At 45.1% G+C, this 24,662-nt stretch overlaps 3 protein-coding genes across 3 annotated transcripts; 1 reads left to right on the top strand and 2 right to left on the bottom strand.

Annotated features, from left to right (window-relative positions):
• Positions 1–280: 280 nt before the first annotated feature.
• cfap184 (cilia and flagella associated protein 184) lies at positions 281–2,504 on the bottom strand. The gene has a single exon (XM_024141939.2). The coding sequence runs from the start codon at positions 2,196–2,198 to the stop codon at positions 660–662; it is 1,539 nt and encodes a 512-aa protein (XP_023997707.1). The 5' UTR covers positions 2,199–2,504; the 3' UTR covers positions 281–659.
• Positions 2,460–6,583, top strand: LOC112074855 (transcriptional adapter 2-beta). The gene is made up of 2 exons (XM_024141940.2): positions 2,460–2,825; positions 3,347–6,583. Exons 1-2 carry the CDS (start codon positions 2,556–2,558, stop codon positions 4,514–4,516), a joined length of 1,440 nt encoding a protein of 479 aa, XP_023997708.1. The 5' UTR covers positions 2,460–2,555; the 3' UTR covers positions 4,517–6,583.
• Positions 6,584–6,711: 128 nt separating this feature from the next.
• Positions 6,712–12,211, bottom strand: LOC112074856 (GrpE-like 1, mitochondrial). Its single transcript, XM_024141941.2, has 4 exons — positions 12,101–12,211; positions 10,808–10,952; positions 9,525–9,606; positions 6,712–8,674 (listed from the first exon to the last, which is right to left on the bottom strand). Exons 1-4 carry the CDS (start codon positions 12,166–12,168, stop codon positions 8,322–8,324), a joined length of 648 nt encoding a protein of 215 aa, XP_023997709.1. The 5' UTR covers positions 12,169–12,211; the 3' UTR covers positions 6,712–8,321.
• Between the last annotated feature and the right edge of the window lie 12,451 nt (positions 12,212–24,662).

Below are 24,662 nucleotides of genomic sequence, written 5' to 3'. Positions count from 1 at the left end.
TCCGTGACCCGGAAACCAATAAGTGGTCGAGGAGAGTGTCAATKTGTTAGTAGGTGAACCGAGGAGTAACCCCCAGCCAACCAGACGTGAAGTTGCCCCAAGTAGACACCGCCTCCAACCCTGCCCCTGAGTTCCGTCACCTTGGTTACTACCCTCACTTATCACATCACCAGACTTCGCAAAGACTCTCCTACCTGCCTCTAAACTCCTCTGGCGAAGGATACTGAAATGCATCCTCTGTGTATGCTCTGCAGAAGAGTTTTGAAATCTGCCACTCCCCCTTTGAATCAGCTGTTTTTTACATGCACACATTTAAAAACAACACGCTACTTAWWWWWWWWAATCTATAACATGTCTTGCACAACTAGCGTTATTACTTTACACGTTTAATTTTGTCATTCCACCACTGTAAATGTCATTTGCCSGATGACGCGTGAGTGGAGAAGGAGTCTCATTTCCTACGAGCATATTGTTTCCACGTTTCCTCTCCTCGCCTCCGCTCCTCGATTTCCACACTTCAGTATTGGTTAGGATTAAGGTTTGAGTTACGTTTAGGGTTTGGGTTAGGATTAGGGTTTGGGTTAGGATTAAGGTTTGGGATAGGATTAAGGTTTGGGATAAGGTTTGGGTTAGGATTAGGGTTAGGATTAAGGTTTGGGTTAGGGTTTGGTGTGCTCCAGTTTCTTCTTGACCCCGGCACACTTCAGTATGAGCTCTGCGTGCCTCCTCTTCAGCCCCTCCAGCCTCTCCTCCAGGTCGTCTGAGGCGTCCACCTTCTCCTCAAAGTCCCTCAGCAGGGTCTCGTTGCCCAGCAGGCCGCAGCGCTGGCGCAGCTTCAGGTTGTCCATGCGGAGGCCATCCCTGGCCTGCTTGGTCCTGGTCAGCACATCCCTCTTCCTGGCCACCACCACCTCCACCTCAGCCAACTGGGCCCGCTTGGCCTGGTTCTCCATCTGCACGAACTGGAGCTTCTCCTTCACATGGGTTAGTACCTGGACTGTGCTGGTGATCTTCTTGCGCAGTTTAAGGAGCTCCTCGTTGCGCTCCTCAATCTTCTCATTATACGTCTGGTTCTCTATCTTCAGCTGCTCGAAGTCGATGAGGTGCAGGCCCTCAGCGAGCATCTCCTTGGCACGCAGTGTGGCCTCAAACCTGCGCGTCTTGTTCTTTAGCTTGATATTCTCCAGGCGCACGGTGACCAGCTCTTTCTGGCGCCGCTGCTCGGCCGCCTGGATCTGCTCTACCTCGACCGCCGCCGCCTGTTTCCCAAGGCGCCGGCTCAGGGCCGTCACGGCCACGTCGCGCTTCAGTGCCATGTAAGCGCTCCACTCGGTCTCCAGTAGGCCCAGCTTCTCCTGGCTCTGCTGCCTCAGCTCCTCTGCCTGCTGCTGGGCTGCCTCCGAGTCCAGCCGGTGCTGCCACTTCAGGTCCTCCATGATGGCCATGTACTTCTGGTAGCGCTGCTCCTGGTCCGACACGGCTTTCTCCTTCTCAGGACGTGCGTCATCACCTGTCTTCTTGCGGAAGTACTCCACCAGCTTGATCTGGAGCTGACCATTGACCTGGCTCAGTTTGTCCTTCTCCGCCTGCAACTCATAAAGGAAGTTCATGTATTCTTTGTAGTCGATGCTGGGGCCCGTCTCTTTGGTTAGAGAGGGACCCTTTTCCTCAACCTGCACGGAACTCTCCCTTTCGGGAGTCCCTGGGTCTAGTTTTGGCGGTCCGTCTTCATCATCGTTGTTGTTGAAGACATCCTCGAGTGTGAGGCTCCCCTCGCGGGAGAGAGGCTCCCCTATTAGAGGCTTCATCTCCGGGCCCTCTCCCTCTTCGAATGTCTCACTTGTTGGTAGGTTGGCTCCTGTGGGTGACTCATCTCCAGCGCCCTCTMCTGGTTCAGAAGCGGCTGGGTTCCCTCCCTCTGTCTCAGCTGAGATATCCTCTGTTGCCTGTTCCCCTGCAGTATCTGGTGAAGCTTTTTCAGACTYTTGCCCACTCTGCTCCACTGCTACCACCTCCTCAGCCTCATCTGCAGCCGTGTCAGCTTTATTCTTACTGTAATCAGCATTAGTGGATTTGCCCTCTTCTGAGGGCTCTTCAGCTGGTGTATGCTGGAGWTGCTCATCGTTCTTCAGCTCTGTGTTTTCAGTGCTGGGATTGGACCCAGGGTCATTCTCTTTCTGCTCTGCATTCCCATCCATGAGAATGGGAATTTAGTTTAAGTATTTCTGGCTAAAAACAAGCTAGAAAATCACGTGTGTCAATTAAGTCCCCGGTTGTAAGGCAACATTMAAATATATCAAGACAGATATGTGTTTTCTAGGATAAAACGAGGTCAAGAAATCCTAAACGAGAACTTCACACATAAGCAACTGTTCGTTAATGAAACCATTTGTGTTTTGAGTTGTCCTGGAAACTGGGCATGTAAGCCAATCACAGGCGTTTGCGCCAAGTTCGTTAATATTAATGAGACGCAGTAGTCTGACCAGAGACACTCCTGTACGCAAGCCCTCCCTCCGCGGCACTGCTGCTTCCAACAACAAGCAGAAGCCAGCAACATGGCCGACCTAGGAAAGAAGTACTGCGTAAACTGCCTTGCAGACGTTACGAATCTGCGGCTTCGCTGTACTGACTGCCCAGATATCGAACTTTGTCCGGAGTGCTTCTCCGCGGGTGCAGAAATCGGTAATCACCGGCGATGGCACGGTTATCAGCAAGTCGACGGCGGGCGCTTCACCCTCTGGGGTCCCGAAGCGGAGGGAGGATGGACTAGCAGGGAAGAGCAGTCGCTCCTCGACGCGATCGAGCAATATGGCTTTGGAAACTGGGTATTACACTTTATAGCCTAGCTACTTTTCAGATTGCTATACAATACAAACACGTGCATAAAAATATGTAGACTAAATGTGAATGAGTAAAGTTGCTCTCTTGAAAAATAACACAATATAGACCCGTATACATTTGACAACTTCAGACTGACAGCCAGGTTCTGTCGAGAGTTGGCCATATCGAWCAACTCTGCAATACTTGAAATGTACTTTAGTCCTGTATACAGCTAGCTAGCTAAGTTGTGATGAATGCAACTTTTCCATGCTAACGCACATTACAATCCACGATGTTGCAAATGTGCAATGCATTATGAACATACAGGAAACGTTTGGTGTAATGTAGGCTAGTCAGTTTCAATGGATCTGTTGAGATCTCCTATCAATGGAATTCAACACACGTCTATGCTAATAGTGAACGTATAGCAATGCATGCATTATGTGTGTGTCTGTGTAGCCTAAATGCTTGCAGGCATGTATACCCCTCTCAGTAACACTGGTCTGTGTGTGTGCTGGTCTTTCAGGAGGACATGGCCACTCATGTAGGGGCRTCTCGGACCCCCCAGGATGTCATGGACCACTACGTCGGCATGTACATCCATGGCAACCTGGGAAAGGCCTGCGTCCCCGACAGCATCCCCAACCGGGTGACGGATCACACCTGCCCCAGCGGTGGCCCCCTGTCCCCCAGCCTCACCACCCCCCTGCCCCCGCTGGACGTGACCCTGGGCGAGCAGCAACAGCTGGGCTACATGCCGCTCCGCGACGACTATGAGATGGAGTACGACCAGGAGGCGGAGAAGCTCATCAGCGGTCTGTCGGTCAACTACGACGATGAAGACGTGGAGATCGAGATGAAGCGCGCGCATGTGGACATGTACGTGCGCAAGCTCCGCGAGCGCCAGCGCCGCAAAAATGTGGCCCGCGACTACAACCTGGTGCCTGTCTTCCTAGGCCGCGACAAGAAGGAGAAGCAAAGCACGCTGGGAGTTGTAGGTGGKGGTGTCGTCGTCGGAGCGGTGGGGAGCCTTCCGACGCCAACCACACCCGCGGTGACACCGGGAGCTCCAGCCGTCCCGACAGTGCCGAAGCGTAAGATCCCCAAGGAGGAGAAGGAGCAGCGGGTCAAGTTACGGGGGATGTGCCAGTTCATGGCTCAGCGGGAGTTTGAGGACTTGTTCCACAACATGCACAAAGAGCGCGTTCTGCGCGCCAAAGTACGGGAGCTGCAGCGCTACCGCCGCAACGGCATCGCGCGACTGGACGAGGCGGCTGAGTACGAGGCGGCRCGGCACAAACGGGAGAAACGCAAGGAGAACAAGAGCGTAGCTACCTCGAAAWCGGGCCGGGGCGGAGGGCTCGGCACAGGAGGAGGGCTTGGCGGAGGGACAGGAGGTGGCGGAGTGGGCGGCGGTGTCATCAAAGAGGAGGGCAAGGATGGCGAGTTCCCGGCCATAGAGAACCTGGCGGGCTTCGAGCTGCTGTCAGACCGGGAGAAGGTGCTGTGCAACTCACTTAACCTCAGCCCCACGCGCTACCTGACTGTCAAGACAATCATCATCAAGGACCATCTGCAGAAGAGCCAGGGCATTCCCTCCAAGAGCCGGCTGCCCAGCTACCTAGACAAGGTGCTCAAGAAACGCATCCTCAGCTTCCTCACAGAGAGCGGCTGGATATCCCGGGACGCATCCTAACAATCCATTTAGTTTGTAGAGACTGGGACACGTCCTAACCATCCATTGGGTTTGTAGGGACTGGGACACGTCCTAACCATCCATTGGGTTTGTAGGGACTGGGACACGTCCTAACATCCATTGGGTTTGTGGGACTGGGACACGTCCTAACCATCATTGGGTTGTAGGGACTGGGACACGTCTAACAATCCCATTGGGTTTTGTAGGGACTGGGACACGTCCTAACAATGTGTATGGAGTTTGTGGGGACTAAGGATTGTAGAGGGACAATGACTCTTGTTGGATTGTTGCGTCTCTGTGTCTTGTTATAAACAATGTGAGATGTGTCGTAAACTCCAGATTGGACCAAGCTGAATTTGACCAACTTTTGTCAAGTTCTGACCCAAGTCGTCGACCACCGGACTGTTTGTGAATATGTACATTGCAAAAGATTTCCCCTTTCTTAAAAAAAAGTTTGGATACCATTTACAGGAGAACGTGGAACAAATATATATTTTTGTATTTGAATCCATATGAATGATAATGTATGGGTAGATGATACATTCTCTTTATTGCAGTGAAGGATCACCTAATACTACTGGGCAAACCAGACAACACTGTTTTTCAAAGCTGTTCTCAAACTATAAATAATTGTGTAGTTTGTCTCCTCTAGTTTGCTTCCTTTAAGTATGGTCCCAGATCAGTTGGTGCCATCTTGCCAACTCCTATGGTCATTGGCAAGACGATACAAACAGATCTGGGACCAGGCTAGCTTCCTTTTAGGTTAGGATGTTGTCTTGGAGAGCACAGGTTAGTGCCTATTCAAACAGCAATACAGTCRCACTGTGTTGGAAAGCAGGGGTTATCATCATCATTCTTACCATGAAGAGATGGCCTGCTAAGCATAGAGGGGTCAGTATTTGGCAGCTAACGCTTTCATAAAGCACTGCGGTAATCCCCATTATGACGCTGTAGCTTTGTGGTGTGTCAGGCTCAGAATGTGGCACTGTGAGGGGAGTAGATAAGCCTAGCTCCTCCGTACTATTCTGCTCCACACGTTGCACGTTTTCTGATTCTAGTAGGCTATTCATTCTACTCGAYTTCTAAAGAAAATAAAAAGCTTTAAATATTGGCATTAACCAATGACATGCGATCCTAAAGCACAAATCAAAAATGTTGCAGATCTATTTTTTTCACCAACGGTTAAGTTTGCCTGCCCCTTGTTTGGGGGGGGGGGGGGTTGTGGTGTTAACTGTGTGTCGTCCTGCCAGACTGGTTTTAGCCTCTTAATGTGCTGCATGATTATTGTATTGTGACTCGTTGCTTGCTGTTTTGTTTGCTAAGTGTTCCATCTATTCAAAGGGAGTTAAGTCATCGTTTTCAAAAAAAAAATGATATACCTGCTACATTTGCTCCATCTATCTTCCTGGGTCATTGTTTGTTTACAGTCACATCATTCAATAAGGCTAGTGCAGTGGTCCTCAAAGTAGGGGTTGTGAAACTGAATGGGGAAATACCTTTTGTTGATGTTTAGAACCACTGGGTTAGTGTTCACGTATGGCCTTGCAAGCACACTATCAAAGGGCAGAAATATTCTGGTAGAAGAGAAAAAGGACTGCCACAGAAAAGCGCAGTTGGTATTAGACATTGTTTTTCCATTATGTGAAATGTGTTTGTTCCAAGCACGGGTGCTTTAAAATGTCCCTTGGCACCTTCTCCCTCTGATGTCCAGTTAGCCTGTTTAAAACAGAGGTGAACTTCAGTAGAGATGTGGGTTGGTTGTATAGACAGTTTTACATTAGACACTGTGAAATAATGTCGTGACTACATTCGAATAGGCCTTGATTAATATCGTAGTACATTTACCATACCAGAGGAAATAAAAATGCTATATTTTTCTTCCCCATAAGCCTCTGAGTATCCGGACACTGACAAGGCCCCTTGGTTCTCCCATCATCTACTTGGAAGATTTTATTTTTGTCCCAACAACTGGCATAGTTTACAATCAAATACTACATATCTCCTTATCTGGTTTAAGGCGAAAACAACTTCAAGGGTATGTTCTGTATTAAAAATGAAAATACTTTATACTGTATTGCTTCCTTGGTTTATTTTCACAGCATTTGGTGAGTTCAGTATGTGGTAATATTTGCCGACAGTGTCCTACACTTCATGATCCTACATACAGGGAAATGGGCCAATTAAAAACAATACAATCAGTGGACATGCGAGTCCAAGTGAATCTGTTTATTAGACGCTGCTGTGGCACTGAACAGGACAACTGTCCACAGGCACACTAAATCTAACATAGCAGTCGTGAAAGCAACGCATGAAACAAGACCCGTATGTAGAGGATCTAGACGAGAAGAAAAACAAACTGTTGGGCGGTTCTCTTCTGCACTGTTCAACCAATCCAGTAAATGTGGAGGAGGAGTTACAGAGTGTCTCCTGGTTAACACAGTGTTTTTCTAAACATACTGTACCGTCTCTGTTAACGTGTAACAGGGCTCGCTTTCCACTTCCCCTGAAAACCGAGAACATCCGGTTGTTTGGGACTCGGAAGCTGCTACAGRCACACAGACTATCCAGTCTAAGTAGTTAAGACTAATTAACGTCATTATACTGTCTATGTCCCACACCACTAGGGTGACATCTGCCATAGCAGCGAGATACAGTGTTGTGCTGTCATGAAGTCTGGAATGACTACATTAGAGCCTCAACAGCATGATTGCATATCTCCGGTGAATCTTTAGATTTCACCTGAGCGTATTTTCATTTTGACAACCATACTCCGGCCGGCTCCTACCTTAGTGCAGCACCTGAACAATACGTCTGTGGTTGCCTCTGAAGTATTTTACATACATACAGCATTAATGTATTGTGTAATATTGCATATTTCACCTCCATTCACTTAAAACTGTACAGACTATTTCTCAAAATGAAGCATAGACTACATCAGGGCTCTCCAACCCTGTTCCTGGAGAGCTACCGACCTGTAGGTTTTCACTCCAACCCTAATCTAGCGCACCTGATTATAACAATTAGCTGGTTGGTGAGGTGAGTCAGGTTAGTTACAACTGAGGTTGGAGCAAAAACCTACAGACAGCAGCTCTCCAGGAACAGGGTTGGAGAGGCCTGGACTACATGTTAAGCTGTCACTGGAAGCTATACAAACACGGCAATATACAGGGCTAAGTTGTGCCAAAGACAGCATTACTTACAGGGGAAAATATATATATTCCAATTAAATTCATTGAAAGTACTGTTTGTCCAATGAAAACAATGACAGCAGTTTGGTATATAATCATGAGGTACATTACATTCTCCCATCCATAACAATTACAATGACTGGACAAAGAATGGACTGGAATCTGATCCTGATGACTGAAATGACTTGTCAAACTGGTTCTGTGCTATACGTGCCATCACAAGTGTTGCTTCTGCTAAAACATAATTGTGCCTGGCAGATACATGGGCTGTGTCCCAATTCTACATCCTTCCCCCAAAGAATGCACTTGCATACTTCCTATCATGGATTTAACAATGCCGTAAACTCCCTCCAGCCAATCCAATGCTTTTTAATCCATGACAGGGAGTGAGCAAGTGCACACTTCGGAAAAAGGGTGGAGAATCGGTATGCAAAGTCAAAATAGGCTGTGATGTAGTCCATGGTAATAATATTAGTTCAAGTTGGATTCCCGCCTCTGAGGCAACGTTAGGTGGTTGGGGAGTTGGGTGGGGCGCTTTGACCAGCCTGCAGTAGCCAAGGTGATCCGTCACCCAGGCAACAACAATTACATCACGGTCATACTGAATCTTTTTTAAATCAAGGGGCTTTGGCCACGCCCACCAATGCCGGCCGGAGGGTGCGCCCGTGGAGTTTGTAGCCCACCTTGGTTACTACGGCGACCGTGCCGGGCTCTTTACCCTCCACAGGGGCGTGAAATAGAGCCTCGTGCTCATAGGGGTCGAACTTCTGCCCTCCGTCTGGGTTGAGCTTGACCAGGCCGTGCTTGGTGAACACCTTCTGGATCTGTTTATCTGTCATCACCAGGCCGTCGTACAGGTTCTTCAGGTGGGGGTTCTTCTGAGAGGACACCTCCTCACTGGGCACGCTTTCCGTCGCCTTCTCCAAGATGTCCGCCACCTCCAGCAGGTCTTTGCAGAACCCTTGGATTCCTGAAATGTGCGGAAAGAAAGGAGAGATTAGTTAGTATACTGTTAGAAAACATAGAATGAACAACATCATCGAATATGCATTTCCAAAAGTATTGGAACGGTGACAAATTTGTTGTTGTTTTGGCTCTGTCCTCCAGCACTTTGGATTTGAAATTACACAATGACTGAGGTTAAAGCGCATACTGCCAGCGTTCAATTTGAGTGAACCGTTTAGAAACCGTTTAGAAATGAGAGCAATATTTGTACATAGTTCAGGATTATCCGTAACCATGGTAACATCGTTAATGTAGAGGCGTTTAGAAACACATTCTATTCTTATTTACAATAAAAGTGACTCCAAAATCACACAATACATTATTTACCATTCATTTCTATTGGCCACAAAATAATCTGAAACAACCAAAACGAACTGCAAATGCATCCAACAAGTTTGTAGAGTCACACGTTTGATGTAGTCATTGTGTGCTGGAAATATGGGATCAAATACTACATTTTTTACTACTTTGATACACATAAGTAAATTTGTCCCTTAAAATGGTCGGACTATGTACAAGTGCTGTCAATTCTAAACGGTTCCCCCGATATGGATGGAAATACCCTCAAATTAAAGCTGAGTCTGCACATTAACATCAGTCATTGTATCACTTCAAATTCAAAGTGCTGGAGTACAGAGCCAAAGCAACAATAAATGGCACTGTCCCAATACTTTCGGAGCTCACTGTACCTAGAGATTAACTTTATATTGCATGTTGCTTGACATCAATGAACCAAAAGGATGGTTTTAAATACCACCTATAAGTATGTCTGTCTCACTGGTGAGAATCAAATAAATATGCAAATGTTAGATTACCATACAACTTTGAGTCTTCCACCATCTTTTGACTCCTCGTCCTCAGGTTCTCCGTGTCTGCCAGGGCCCGCTTGTACTTGTCCTGTAGACACAGACAGAAAAGCTGAGGCCAAGAGACAATCCTGTTCTCAAAGCTCTTCTGACTAGTGAGATTCAGACAGGGTGAGGTTAACCAGGATACTATTCCACACTAGTATACCACTAGGAAACCATGCCTAACACACTGGTTTCATTCTAGGTAGTATTCTAGCTTGGCTATTGGAACAGACTTATAGTGGCTGGTGTGGCGATCCAGAACTAGGGTAAAGTTGCCCCTAGACCAAGGGGAGGGCCCGAGAGCGGCCCGAGAGCTATAAAAATATATATTTACAAAAATAAAGACCTTTTTCTCCCCAATTGGTAGTTACAGGCTTGTCCCATTGCTGCAACTCCCATACGGACTCAGAAGAGGCGAAGGTCAAGAGCCAAAACACGACCCAGCCAAGCCGCACTGCTTGTTGACACAATGCCCGCTTAACCCGGAAGCCAGCCGCACCAATGTGTCGGAAGAAACGCTGTACACCTGGCACCGTGTCAGCGTGCATGCTCTTGGCCCGCCACAGGAGTCGCTAGAGCACGATGGGACAAGGAAATCTCGGCCTGCCAAACCCTCTCCTAACCCGGACAACGCTAGGCCAATTTTGCACCGCCTCATGGGTCTCCCAGTCACTGCCAGCTGTGACACAGCCTGGGATTGAACCCGGGTCTGTAGTGATGCAGTGCCTTAGACCACTGCACCACTTGTGAAGCCCCCGAAAATAGATTTTAACAAACAATTGGTCCCCCCAAAAATGTGGCCCTCCGTTGAATTGCAAAATCCCGACGTGGCCCTCGAGACAAAAAGTTTGCCCACCCCTGCCCTAGACGCTGATCTTGGGTCAGTTTGTTATTTCCCCTAGTAATGGTTAAGGTTAGGATTGGGGGAGGGGAGGTGATCCTAGATCTGTACCTATGGACATTTGAACATCTTGGCCATGTTCTGTTATAATCTCCACCCGGCACAGCCAGAAGAGGACTGGCCACCCCTCATAGCCTGGTTCCTCTCTAGGTTACTTCCAAGGTTCTGGCCTTTCTAGGGAGTTTTTCCTAGCCACCGTGCTTCTACACCTGCATTGCTTGCTGTTTGGGGGTTTAGGCTGGGTTTCTGTACAGCACTTTGTGACATCAGCTGATGTAAGAAGGGCTTTATAAATACATTTGATTGATTGATTGATATGGAAACTGCACCCTGGAGCCAGACTCACCGTGACCTCTTTGAGCTGCTCCTCCAGCTGGCCCTTCTCCTCAGCAAGGACCTTCTCTGCTGCGCTCTGCTCAGCATTCTGGTCCTCCTCCGACCCCTGGACGCTTTTCTGCTGGGCTGCTGTGCATAGGAGCCGTGGGGATGCCCTAACAGAGCAGAGAGAGAGACAGAGAAATGGGTTAGATACACAACATGTGTTTAGCTGTTAATGCATTGGTCACTTTAGTGCACTGTACTGGTATCCAAACATTATTATTTGTATATGGTACATGTTTTTTAAATTAACATGGTAATACCATGGTAATGGTTAGCCTCTGGTATCCCGTTGCTTAAGGCTAACGTTACATCCCGTAACCAAAAAACATATTTACCAGCCCTCTGGGTTTACCTATTTCAGATCAACTTATCCCAAGTCATCTAAGGCAAATATGTAATCAAGCATGGTTTACCTTTCGGTGCGGGCCATACAATGTGTGAAAAGAAACGTTGACATTAAACTTTCCCGGAGTTTACAGAATTCATATAGCCTAATCTCCATAAAATAGCCCTGCCATCTGGGATCACGTGGTAATTTCTTGTGGCAACTACAGAATATTGCTGACTAGGGAGTGTACGTCGGAAAAATTTGGATTTCAACGTTTATTTTTTACCACAGTTCACACATTTGGCCCGTACCGACAGATAAGGCCTTTCGGATTTGCCTTCGGTGACCCCAATGTGTACAGGTCTCCCGGAGCGAAGAGGCTAGGTAATGATGTACGGTAACGTTACATACATTGTAACTACAAAAAGTTATCAGGCAAGGCGATAATTGGTGGCACCTGCCATTAAAACGTTTCCTCCCCTGGCATCTTTCCGGTTGTCATCTCCCACTTGGCGAGTCTCGCTGACTGCAATCTCTCCTTGGCCAATATACAGGTAAACTACATTGTGACATTTTAGTAGCGAAGCCAACTGCCTTTGCTATAGTGTGCCACCAAACTACACCCAAAATAGCATAACATTAAAACCTGCGGTACTATAGCTAGCTAGTTAACGTTAGCATTGGATTAGTTGATAGGCTAACAGTTTTGAACAAGGCGCATAGGAATTGAATGAAATGTGATTCTGCTATCAGAAATGTGCTATTGAACTGTCATTACGAAAGCAGTACAATAACTAAGGTTATATGACAGGTCGTTAGATAACAAGTTAACGTTACCCAATTCGTTAGCACCCGGCCAAGGGTGATGGCACAACGTTACAGACAATGCTCTGAACAACCGTATTAACATGTACCCTCGTAATGTATTACCTTATTATTGAAGGAGATGCTACAACAGAGTAACTCTGTTTTACAGCTCGTACACACCAGCTCGCCATTTTCACTGATAACACATGCTGAAGGAGCAGAGTACCCCAGTGGCAGGAGGGTGAGGTTGAGCCAATCACGAATCAGAAAGAGATCCACCTAGTAGTCGCGTCCAATCAATGATGTTATAGAGTATGACGTCTTTCTGTAGTTTGGTTGAGGTGATGATAAAGGTCGAAAACTGGTCACGTGACCAAGGACAGAATTTGTGCCTTTTGTAAACGGAAGGTTATCTCTCTTTTGTAACTTTTTAACAGTGTTGAATCATCACCAAACCCATCTCTGTCCACATCACCAACAAACTATCATGGTCCAAACACACCAATACAGTCATGAAGAGGGTACGACAACACTTTTTCCCCCTCAGGAGACTGAAAATATGGGTCCCCAGATCCTCAAAAAGTTCTACAGCTGCACCATCTAGAGCATCCAGACCGGTTGCATCACCGCCTGGTATGGCAACTGCTCGGCATCTGACTGTAAGGTGCTACAGAGGGTAGTGCGTACGGCCCAGTACATCACTGGGGTCAAGCTTCCTGTCATCCAGGACCTCTATACCAGGCGGTGTCAGAAGAAGGCCCAAAAAATTGTCAAAGACTCCAGCCATCCTAGTCATAGACTGTTCTCTCTGCTACCGCACGACAAGCGGTAGCAGATATTAATATGCAGCTGTATAACTTGTTTAATAAAGCGATGCTCTGCCTTAACAACACTATCAACAAGGCAGGTCCTACAGGCCCTAGTTTTGTCGCACTACTGTTCAGTCGTGTGGTCAGGTGCCACAAAAAAAGGACTTAGGAAAATTGCAATTGGCTCAGAACAGGGCAGCCCGGCTGGCCCTTGGATGTACACAGAGAGCTAATATTAATAATATGCATGTCAATCTCTCCTGGCTCAAAGTGGAGGAGAGATTGACTTCATCACTACTTTTATTTCTCTGAGAGGTATTGACATGTTGAATGCACCGAGCTGTCTAAACTACTGTCACACAGCTCACACACCCATGCATACCCCACAAGACATGCCACAAGAGGTCTCTTCACAGTCCCCAAGTCCAGAACAGACTATGGGAGGGGCACAGTACTACATAGAGCCATGACTACATGGAACTCTATTCAACATCAAGTGACTGACGCAAACAGTACATTTAGATTWAAAAAAACAGATAAAAAAAACACCTTATGGAACAGCGGGGGCTGTGAAGCAACACAAACATTGGCACAGACACGTGCATACACACACACACACGATAACATACGCACTATACATACACATGGATTTAGTACTGTAGATATGTGGTAGTGGTGGAGTAGGGGCCTGAGGGCACACAGTGTGTTGTGAAATCTGTGAATGTATTGTAATATTTTTTAAAATGTATAAACTGCCTTAATTTTGCTGCTTTGCCAGCAGCTAATGGGGATCATAATAAATACAAAATACAACCAAGCCATAAGACTGCTGAACAATTAATCAAATGGCCACTTGTTTTTACACTGCTGCTACTCGCTGTTTATTATCTATGCATAGTCACTTTACCCCTACCTACATGTACAAATTACCTAGACTAACCTGTACCCCCACACATTGACTCAGTACCGATACTCCCATTGTTATTTTATACTTTAGATTATTTAGAAAATATTTTCTTAACTCTATTTCTTGAACTGCATTGTTGGTTAAGTGTTTGTAAGTAAGCATTTCACGGTAAGGTCTACACCCGTTGTATTCGGCGCATTTGACAAATAACATTTTATTTAATTTTGATGGTAGGTGGGGGCGGGAGGTACAGTATAATCACAAACTCACTTCCTTCACAACATCTCTGCTCAGCGAAGCGCAGGAAGTATACATGCCCTAACTGCAAAGGCCGTATATCGCAATAAATGCTGTATGGCCACTTTAGATATAGGATTGACCACGCAGAGCCTTTGAGGCTGAAGCAACCGACTGCAGACGAAAGCCGAGGAGTGAAGTCGAGTACGTACATCTGCTACAGCCGAAAGTGGGACACTAATGTGGTTCTCTAAGTGCAGGGCTCAGTGCAACATAGTAGTGTTGCCATTGTTTATAAACGTTATTCTTTGTTATGTCTCCAACCCACATATCGCACACCCATAAACGAGTTATATGTGTGTATGCTGTACTGTCAATTGGGGGACGGAGCCTCAAATATCACATTCAATTGTACATATCCACTATATGAATCGCGGCAAAGTTACTTCCTGTTTCAGTTACATCTTCAGTCCAGTTCGCGTGGGTCAAACAAAAACACAAATGATTGGTTGGCAAATAGTGCCTCCCACAATGCAGGCGATGGGTGCAAGTTGCAGCTGGTGAAGAGCAACTGCAGGAAATTGAAGTAGGCAGAGTGGACGAGAGTGTCCTAACTCGGCGGAAACCCTATCTCCCTCCAGCAGGTGACGTTTTTTTCTTTTTTTCCCTCGCCAACAAAGCAAGGTGTTTTTGTATGGACATCAATGAAAGTGTCGAATTTGGTCAACAAACAAAAGTATGGSTTATTTTCTAAGTGAGGTTTATTTGATCTAATATATGTTTCGTAATGCTTAAGCGTTCTGATATACGTCGGACACATGACATCGGCAATTAAAAAATGTACTTATCGGAGTCTTGAGATGGCTATGCATATTCATGATATGAGGCGGGTAGCATAGCGTCTCTCTCCATTGAATACAGGGGGTGAAATTAACAACCATCATCAAATATTAAAAAATATTACAATAAAGAGATGTATCCACCAATCCAAAGAAAATAGACAGACAGACAGAGCTAGACAGACACCGTGCCACTTTGTGGACAACGACTCCCATTGTTAGGGTGGAGAGACATGTATCTTGTCAGTATATCTATAATCTTTGGCTGCAGTCGAAACTTCCATTTCCTGACCTTTGCAAAGTGCGCAAGTTTTCCATCCAACTGTCAACAAATTTTCATCCAAATGTAAAAATAACTGCATTAAGAAAATATGCGAATTTTCCCACAAGTGGTGTGTTTCCACCAAACGGATTTATTTACATTTTTATATATATATTTTTTGAATTATAAAAAAAAAAAAAATAATGTTATCCCCTTTTCTCCCCAATTTTCGTGGTATCCAATCGCTAGTAATTACTATCTTGTCTCATCGCTACAACTCCCGTACGGGCTCGGGAGAGACGAAGGTCGAAAGCCATGCGTCCTCCGAAGCACAACCCAACCAAGCCGCACTGCTTCTTAACACAGCGCGCCTCCAACCCGGAAGCCAGCCGCACCAATGTGTCGGAGGAAACACCGTGCACCCGCCCCCCTCGGTTAGCGCGCACTGCGCCCGGCCCGCCACAGGAGTCGCTGGAGCGCGATGAGACAAGGATATGCCTACCGGCCAAACCCTCCCTAACCCGGACGACGCTAGGCCAATTGTGCGTCGCCCCGTGCGACAGAGCCTGGGCGCGAACCCAGAGACTCAGAGACTCTGGTGGCGCAGCTAGCACTGCGATGCAGTGCTCTTGACCACTGCGCCACCCGGGAGGCCTGAATTATTTAATTTTTAATATAGCAGTTCAAATTACAATACAAACCAAACGGACTTGTGGATAAAATCACTGCGTGATGACGTATTGCACACATTTTTTTCATCCCTATTAGTGAGCATTTCTCCTTTGCCAAGATAATCCATCCACCTGAAAGGTGTGGCATATTAAGAAGCTGATTCAACAGCACGGTCATTACATAGGTGCACCTTGTGCTGGGGACAATAAAAGGCCACTCTAAAATGTGCAGTTTTGTCACAAAACACAATGCCATAGATGTCTCAAGTTTTGCGGGAGCATGCATTTGGCATACTGACTGCAGGAATGTCCACCCAACGTCGTTTTAGAGAATTTGGCAGTATGTCTAACCGGCCTTACAAGACCATATGTAACCACGCCAGCCCAGGACGTCCACATCCGGTTTCTTGACCTGCGGGATCATCTGAGACCAGTCACCCGGACAGCTGATGAAACTGTGGGTTTGCTCAACCAAAGAATTTCTGCACAAACGGTCAGAAACTGGCTCAGGGAAGCTCATCGTCCTCACCAGGGTCTTGACCTGACTGCAGGTCGGCTTCGTAACCGACTTCAGTGTGCAAATGCTCACCTTCGAGTGTGCTCTTCAAGGATGAATCCCAGTTTCAACCGTACTGGGCAGATGGCATTCTGTGGGCGAGCAGTTTCCTGATGTCAACATTGTGAAACGAGTGCTCCATGGTGGCGGTTGAGTTATGGGAAGGCATAAACTACGGACAACGAACACAATTGCATTTTATCGATAGCAATTTGAACACACAGAGATACCGTGACGAGATCCTGAGGCCCATTGTCCTGCTATTCATCCGCCGCCATTACCTCATGTTTCAGCATTATAATGCACGGCCCCATGTTGCAAAGATCTGTACACAATTCCTGGAAGCTGAAAATGTCCCAGTTCTTCCATGGCATGCATACACACCAGACATGTCACCGATTGAGCATGTTTGGGATGCTCTGAATCGACATGTTTGACAGCATGTTCCAGTTCCCGCCAATATCCAGCAACTTCGCACAGCCATTGAAGAGGAGTGGGACAACATTCTACAGGCCACAATCAACAGCCTGATCAACTCTATGCGAAGAAGATGTGTCACGCTGCTTGAGGCAAATGGTGGTCACACCAGATACTGACTGGCTTTCTGAGCTTCGCCCCTACCTTTGTTTTTAAGGTATCTGTGACCAACAGATGCATATCTGCATTCCCAGTCAGATGAAATTCATAGATTAGGGCCCAATGAATTCATTTCAATTGAGTGATTTCCGTATATGAACTGTAACTCAGTAAAATCTTTGACATTTTTCTTCAGTGTATATAAGCCCTCCTCCCCTCAGGAGCCTCCACTGATGGATAGCATAAGAGCAATAATATTTGTATTTGTCAAACACTAGAATAAGACCCTAGATATGAATTGGAAACGAGCATCAAGATCACCATGAACTTTCACCACCCTGTTATTTTATCTGTAGCCTAATAAACAGCATGGTTTCCTGAGTGGTAGTGGGAGGACCACACACCATCTAGAAGAAAAAGGAACGCACACCTATTTAGGCGAGGTGCTGGCTAGCGGAGTAGAAAACACCATATCATCGTGTGACTCCAAGTTTGCATCCAAGATGATGGATATTATATACAGTACCAGTCAAAAGTTGACACACTTAAAACATATTTTAAATTTTTTTTCTTTTTTTTTTCTACATTGTAGAATAATAGTGAAGACATCAAAACTATGAAATAACACATATGGCATCATCTAGTAAACAAAAAAGTAAACAAATCAAAGTATATTTGAGATTCTTCAAAGTAGCGACCCTTTGCCTTGATGACAGCTTTGCACACTCTTGGCATTCCCTCAACCAGCTTCACCTGGAATGCTTTTCCAACAGTCTTAAAGGAGTTCCCACATATGCTGAGCACTTGTTTGCTGCTTTTCCTTCACTCTGCGGTCCAAATCAAAATCATCTCAAACTATCTCAATTGGTTTGAGGTCGGGTGATTGTGGAGGCCAGGTCATCTGATGCAGCACTCCATCACTCTCCTTCTTGGTCAAAAACCCTTACACAGCCTGGATGTGTGTTTGGTCATTATCCTGTTGAAAAAGAAATTATAGTCCCACTAAGCGCAAACCAGATGGGATGCTTTATCACTGCAGAATGCTGTGGTAGCCATGCTGGTTAAGTGTCCCTTGAATTCTAAATAAATCACTGACATTGTCAGCAGCAAAGTACCCCCACACCATCACACCTCCTCCTCCATGCTTCACGGTGGGAGCCACACATGCAGAGATCATCTTACTCTGCGTCTCACAAAGACACGGCGGTTGGAACCAAAAATCTCAAATTTGGACTCATCAGACCAAAGGACAGATTTCCACCAGTCTAATGTCCATTGCTCGTGCTTCTTGGCCCAAGCAAGTCTCTTCTTCTTATTGGTGTCCTTTGGTAGTGGTTTCTTTGTAGCAATTTGACCATGAAGGCCTGATTCACATAGTCTCTTCTGAACAGTTGATGTTGAGATGTGTCTGTTACTTGAACTCTGTGAGGCATTTATTTGGGCTGCAATTTCTGAGGCTGGAAACTATAATGAACTTATCCTCTGCAGCAGAACTAACTCTGGGTCTTCCTTTCCTGTAGCGGTCCTCATGAGAGCCAGTTTTATCACAGCTCATGATGCTTTTTGCAAATGCACTTGAAGAAACTTTCAAAATTCCTGAAACGTTCCTGATTGACTGACCTTCATGTCTTAAATTAATGATGGATTGTCATTTCTCTTTGCTTATTTGAGCTGTTCTTGCCATAATATGGACTTTGTCTTTTACCAAATAAGTCTATTTGCTGTATACCCCCCCCCCGCCTACCTTGTCACAACACAATTGATTGGGCCAAACGTATTAAGAAGGAAAGAAATTCCACAAATTAACATTTAACCTTTCTAGCGGCAGGCGTTCCGCTAGCGGAACCCTCGACAATACATTCCGCTGAAAAGGCAGTGCGGGAAATTCAAAAATATTTTTTTGAAATATGTAACTTTCACACATTAACAAGTCCAATACAGCAAATGAAAGATAAACATCTTGTTAATCTACCCATCGTGTCCGATTTCAAAAAGGCTTTACAGCGAAAGCACAACATATGATTATGTTAGGTCAGAGCCAAGTCACAAAAACACACAGGCATTTTTCCAGCCAAAGATAGGAGTCACAAAAAGCTGAAATATAGATAAAATTAATCACTAACCTTTGATGATCTTCATCAGATGACACTCATAGGACATCATGTTTTGTTCGATAATGTGCATATTTATATCCAAAAATCTCAGTTTACATTGGCGCGTTATGTGCAGTAATGTTTTGATTCCAAAACATCCGTTGATTTTGCAGATAGCCACATCATTTCACAGAAATACTCATAATAAACATTGATAAAAGATACAAGTGTTATTCACAGAATTAAAGAAAGACTTCTCCTTAATGCAACCGCTGTGTCAGATTTAAAAAAAACTTTACGGAAAAAGCATAATCTGAATACGGCGCTCAGAGCCCAATCCAGCCAAAGAAATATCCGCCATGTTGGAGTCAACATATGTTAGAAATAACATTATAAATATTCACTTACCTTTGATGATCTTCATCAGAATGCACTCCCAGGAATCTCAGTTCGACAACAAATGACTGATGTGTTCCATAAAGTTCCATAAAGTCCATCATTTATGTCCAAATAGCCACTTGTTGTTAGCGTGTTCAGCCCAGTAATCTATCTTCATGAGGCGCGAGCACTACGTCCAGACAAAAACTCTAAAAGTTCCGTTACAGGTTGTAGAAACATGTCAAACGATGTACGGAATCAATCTTTAGGATGTTTTTAACATAAAACTTCAACAATGTTCCAACCGGAGAATTCCATTGTCTGTAGAAAAGCACTGGAACGAGAGCTAACTCTGTCGGGACTGCGCGTCACGAGCCTGAGACACTCTGCCAGACCCATGACTCATTCAGCTCCCATTCCCCCCTCCTTTATAGCAGACGCCTGAAACAAGTTTCTTAAGACGGTTGACATCTAGTGGAAGCCTTAGGAAGTGCAACTTGACCCCATAGACACTGTGTATTCGGTAGGCCAAGCTTTGAAAAACTACAAACCTCAGATTTCCCACTTCCTGGTTGGATTTTCCTCTGGTTTTTGCCTGCCATATGAGTTCTGTTATACTCACAGACATCATTCAAACAGTTTTAGAAACTTCAGAGTGTTTTCTATCCAATACTACTAATAATATGCATATATTAGCATCTGGGACAGAGTAGGAGGCAGTTCACTCTGGGCACGCTATTCATCCAAAAGTGAAAATGCTGCCCCCTATCCCAAACAAGCCACACCTGAGGATCTGCCTTTTTTTTCAATTTTCGCCTAAAATGACATACCCAAATCTAACTGCCTGTTTCTCAGGACCTGAAGCACGGATATGCATATTCTTTATACCATTTGAAAGGAAACACTTTGAAGTTTGTGGAAATGTGAAATGAATGTAGGATAATATAACACATTAGAGCTGGTAAAAGATAATACAAAGAAAAAAACATGTGTTTTTTGTATTTCTTTTGTACCGTCAACTTTGAGAGAAAGGCCATAATGTATGAGAGAAGAGAAGGCCATAATGTATTATTCCAGCTCAGGCGCAATTTAGATTTTGGCCACTAGATGGCAGCAGTGTATGTGCAAACTTTTAGACTGACCCAATAAACCATTGCATTTCTGTTCAAAAGACTCCCCAAATGTGCCAAATTGGTTTATTGATAACTTTTCAAGTTCATAACTGTGCACTCTCCTCAAACAATACCATGATATTCTTTCACTGTAATAGCTACTGTAAATTACACAGTGCAGTTAGATTAACAAGAATTTAAGCTTTCTGCCAATATCAGATATGTCTATGTCCTAGGAAATTTTCAAGTTACTTACAACATCATGCTAATCACATTAGCCCACGTTAGCTCAACCGTCCCGTGGGTGACAAACCAATCCTGTAGAGGTTTATTGCAATGCATTCCAGGTGACTAAATCATCAAGCTGGTTGAGAGTGTGCAAAGCTGTCAACAAGGAAAACGGTGGCTACTTTGAAGAATCTCAAATAAAGAATATATTTTGATTTGCTTAACACTTTTTTGGTTACTTCGTGATTCCATATGTACTATTCCATAGTTTTGATGTCTTCACTATTATAATACAATGTAGAAAATAGTAAAAATAAAGAAAAACCCTTGAATGAGTAATTGTGTCCAAACTTTTGACTGGTACTGTACATTTGTATTTATAACGGTGTTTCCACCGCCATTTCTAGGATAATTCATTTTACCATAAAAGATCCTACCATGTCGAACAAAAAATCTGTCGGCATTTAAAAAATTGTACCGAAACTTCCTGTTTCCATCACAGCTGTCCTGATTTTTTTTTGATACGGTATGACTTTACTCGCTTACGAACCGTTGATGGAAACTTGGTTATGATCGTTGTAAAGTTCATGTAGTCGACAATTTTTATCCCCATAATGTAACAGGTGGGTAACAACGATGCGTAATGATGATCAGTTTGTTGACTTGATGCTATGATGAGATATCCGTGTGAAACATTGTTTTAAATTCCTCATACGAATATAACACCGCCCTTGCCTCTTCAGTTTGGATGGCAATGTTCTATTCACAGGGAATTGTCAGAGGTTACATTTCACACAACTCTACGTCTCGTTACATTTAACAAACCATGGAAGCTTGCCATCACACATTTTATACAACTAGTCTGAAATCCCCTTCAGGCAATTTTCATCTCAATTGAAAAACCTCAAAGCTTCACAGGAGCAGCACGGAGAGAGACATTTTCTCAGCAGCAGGCTCAAATTGTATTGTCCGTCTTGATGCACAATTCTAGCACAAAAACCAGGGTTATGACAAGTGGCCTTCAGAGTGTGTCTGGCTGTCAAGATAGGCCATTCGTCCTGGTGCTTGTCAAATGGAAAAGGCAGCTCAGAAACACTGTGGATAATGTGGTTTTACCCTTGCAGCATTTGTGCATCCCCTCATTTCATTCATTATATGCCAGACGGGCGGCATGTCAAACAGAATGTAGGAGAGGAGAGTGGGCGGAGGGATTGAACAACCTTTGAAGAAAAATGCCATAGCCTTGTGTAACAGTATAACTTTAGTACGTCCCCTCGCCCCGACACGGGCGCGAACCAGGGACCTTCTGCACACATCAACAACAGTCACCCACGAAGCGTCGTTACCCATCACTCCAAAAAGCCACGGGCCTTGCCGAGCAAGGGGAAACCCTACCTTCAGGTCGTCAGAGCAAGTGGCACGTAACCGATTGTTAATGCTATCTTACTGCGCGTACTCCGCTCACTAGCTCAGGCATTTCACAGTCGTTTACACTTGTCTCCTATCATATCAATCAAATTTATGTTATATAGCCCTTCTTACATAGGCTGATTCTCAAAAGTGGCTGTAGCAGAAACCCAGCCTAACACCCCAACAGCATAGCAATGCAGGTGTAGAAGCACGGTGGTAGGAAAAACTGCCCCTAGAAAGGGCCAAAACCTAGGAGAAACCTAGAGAGGAACCAGGCTATGAGGGGTGGCAGTCCTCTTCTGGCTGTGCCGGGGTGGAGATTATAACAGAACATGGCCAAAGATGGTTCACTGTTCATAAATGACCCAGCATGGTCAAATAGTAATATAATCACAGTAGTTTCGGGGTGCTAAACTAGTTCAGAACCCAGGAGTAAATGTCAGTTGGCCTTTTCATAGCCATCATTGGAGTGTCTTACAGCTCCTGCCTGTCTCTAGAGAAGGTTGAAAACAGCAGGTCTGGGCATGGTGTAGCACATCCGGTGACAGGTCAGGGTTCCCATAGCTTGCAGCAGAACGTTGAAAACTGGAGCAGCAGCAGGCAGGTGGCTGGGGACAGCAAGGAGTCATCATGCCAGGTAGTCCTGAGGCATGGTCTAGGGCTCAGGTCCTCCGAGAGAGACAAAGAAAGAAAGAGAGAATTAGAGAGAGCATACTTAAATTCACACAGGACACGCGCATAAGACAGGAGAAGTACTCCAGATAATAAATGTTATATATCAATTGTGAGACCATAATGCTGACACATGCACATTTGTGGCCTGCTAGGGGTCATTTTGCAGGGCTCTGGCAGTGCTCCTCCTTGCACAAAGGGCGGAGGTAGCGGTCCTGCTGCGGGTTGTTGCCCTCTTCTACGGCTCCTCCACGTCTCCTGATGTACTGGCCTGCGTCTCCTGGTAGCGCCTCCATGCTCTCGACACTACGCTGACAGGACACAGCAAAACCTTCCCTGCTACATGCTCGCATTGATGTGCCAATCCTGATGAGCTGGCACTACCTGAGCCACTTGTGTGGGTTGTAGACTCCGTCTCATCGCTGCTACCACTAAGAGTGAAGCACCGCCAGCATTCAAAGTGACCAAAACATCGCCAGGAAGCATAGGAAACTGAGAAGTGGTCTGTGGTCACCACCTGCAGAATCACTCCTTTTTTGGGGGTGTCTTGCCAATTGCCTATAATTTCCACCTTTTGTCTATTCCATTTGCACAACAGCATGTGAAATGTATTGTCAATCAGTGTTGCTTCCTAAGTGGACAGTTTGATTTCACAGAAGTGTGATTGACTTGGAGTTACATTGTGTTGTTTAAGTGTTCCCTTTATTTTTTTGAGCAGTGTATATTTCCACACTATGAGGTTTAAGCGTAAGAGTTGTTTGAAGAGAACATCTGACATTTCAGCCTGTTTTGGTACGATTGGGTTTTGGCCTCCCTGGTGACATCAGTAAATTAGATAGACCAATAAGAAAGAGAGTYCCAATCTTCTCTGCCAATAACAGCTAGTTTTCAGTTTTCCTCTCCCTACTCAGACCACTCCAAGACAGTCCTAGCTAAATTCTTGCTTGAGAAATTGCTCTTTGCTAAGAAGCTATTTTTGTTTATTTTTTTACCATTTTAATTGAAAACAATCACAGTAAGGTGCTTAATTGTTACACAGAAATGATTTGATACTGAGATCAAAATGGCTGCATTGGACCTTTAATTATAGAATTAGAGGAGGAAAATGCAAATTGACAATCAGTAATCTGGTATTTTGCTAAGCTATTAGCAATGAGCTGAAGGAGCATTCCAAAGCATCGATCCAGATAATGACTGGATGATTCTTTCATTGTCTGAGATGGTTATTCGAAACAACACTAACCAATTATTGACGAAAGATCTGATCTGTTTGGTCAGAAGACCAATTAGTGGCAAAATATCAGAATTGGACTGCCTGTGCCATACAATCCAGGATCAATTGCTGCTCTATAAATCTGTACTGGGGCCAGACGCCTTAGAAGATAGATTTAGTTTCATCTCATTAAAATGTCTTCACCAATGTACTGGACTCTTCTTGTGTCTGTGTTTTCTTTGAACACTAACATGATCTGAGAGGGAGAGTTTAGCAGCGAGGACACCCAGCCACCCACATCCTCATCACAAAGATAAAAGATGAAGACAAAATAATCTCCTTCGTGTATGTGGTGACAGATCAGCACAGATCATTTTAACTGATGCACTATATTACATTGTGTGACGGGGCAGGAACCTTTCCTAGAGGGACCCTAATTTATGGAGAACATATACAATGTATAAAAGCACCACTTAAATACCTGTACAGATGAGTGGTTTTGTCCCTAAATGTGTAGGTTGTACCTACACATTTGTGGTCCCGTGTGGCTCAGTTGGTAGAGCATGGCGCTTGCAACGCCAGGGTTGTGGGTTCATTCCCCACGGGGGGACCAGGATGAATATGTATGRACTTTCCAATTTGTAAGTCGCTCTGGATAAGAGCGTCTGCTAAATGACTTAAATGTAAATGTACCTTGTCATTACTGTGCAAGTCTATTTCTC

The sequence above is a fragment of the Salvelinus sp. IW2-2015 genome, unplaced genomic scaffold (genome assembly GCF_002910315.2).
Source record: "Salvelinus sp. IW2-2015 unplaced genomic scaffold, ASM291031v2 Un_scaffold2848, whole genome shotgun sequence".
Lineage (NCBI taxonomy): Eukaryota > Metazoa > Chordata > Actinopteri > Salmoniformes > Salmonidae > Salvelinus > Salvelinus sp. IW2-2015.
The sequence above is the reverse complement of the archived record's forward strand: the minus strand, read 5'-3'. Positions and strand labels throughout refer to the sequence as shown.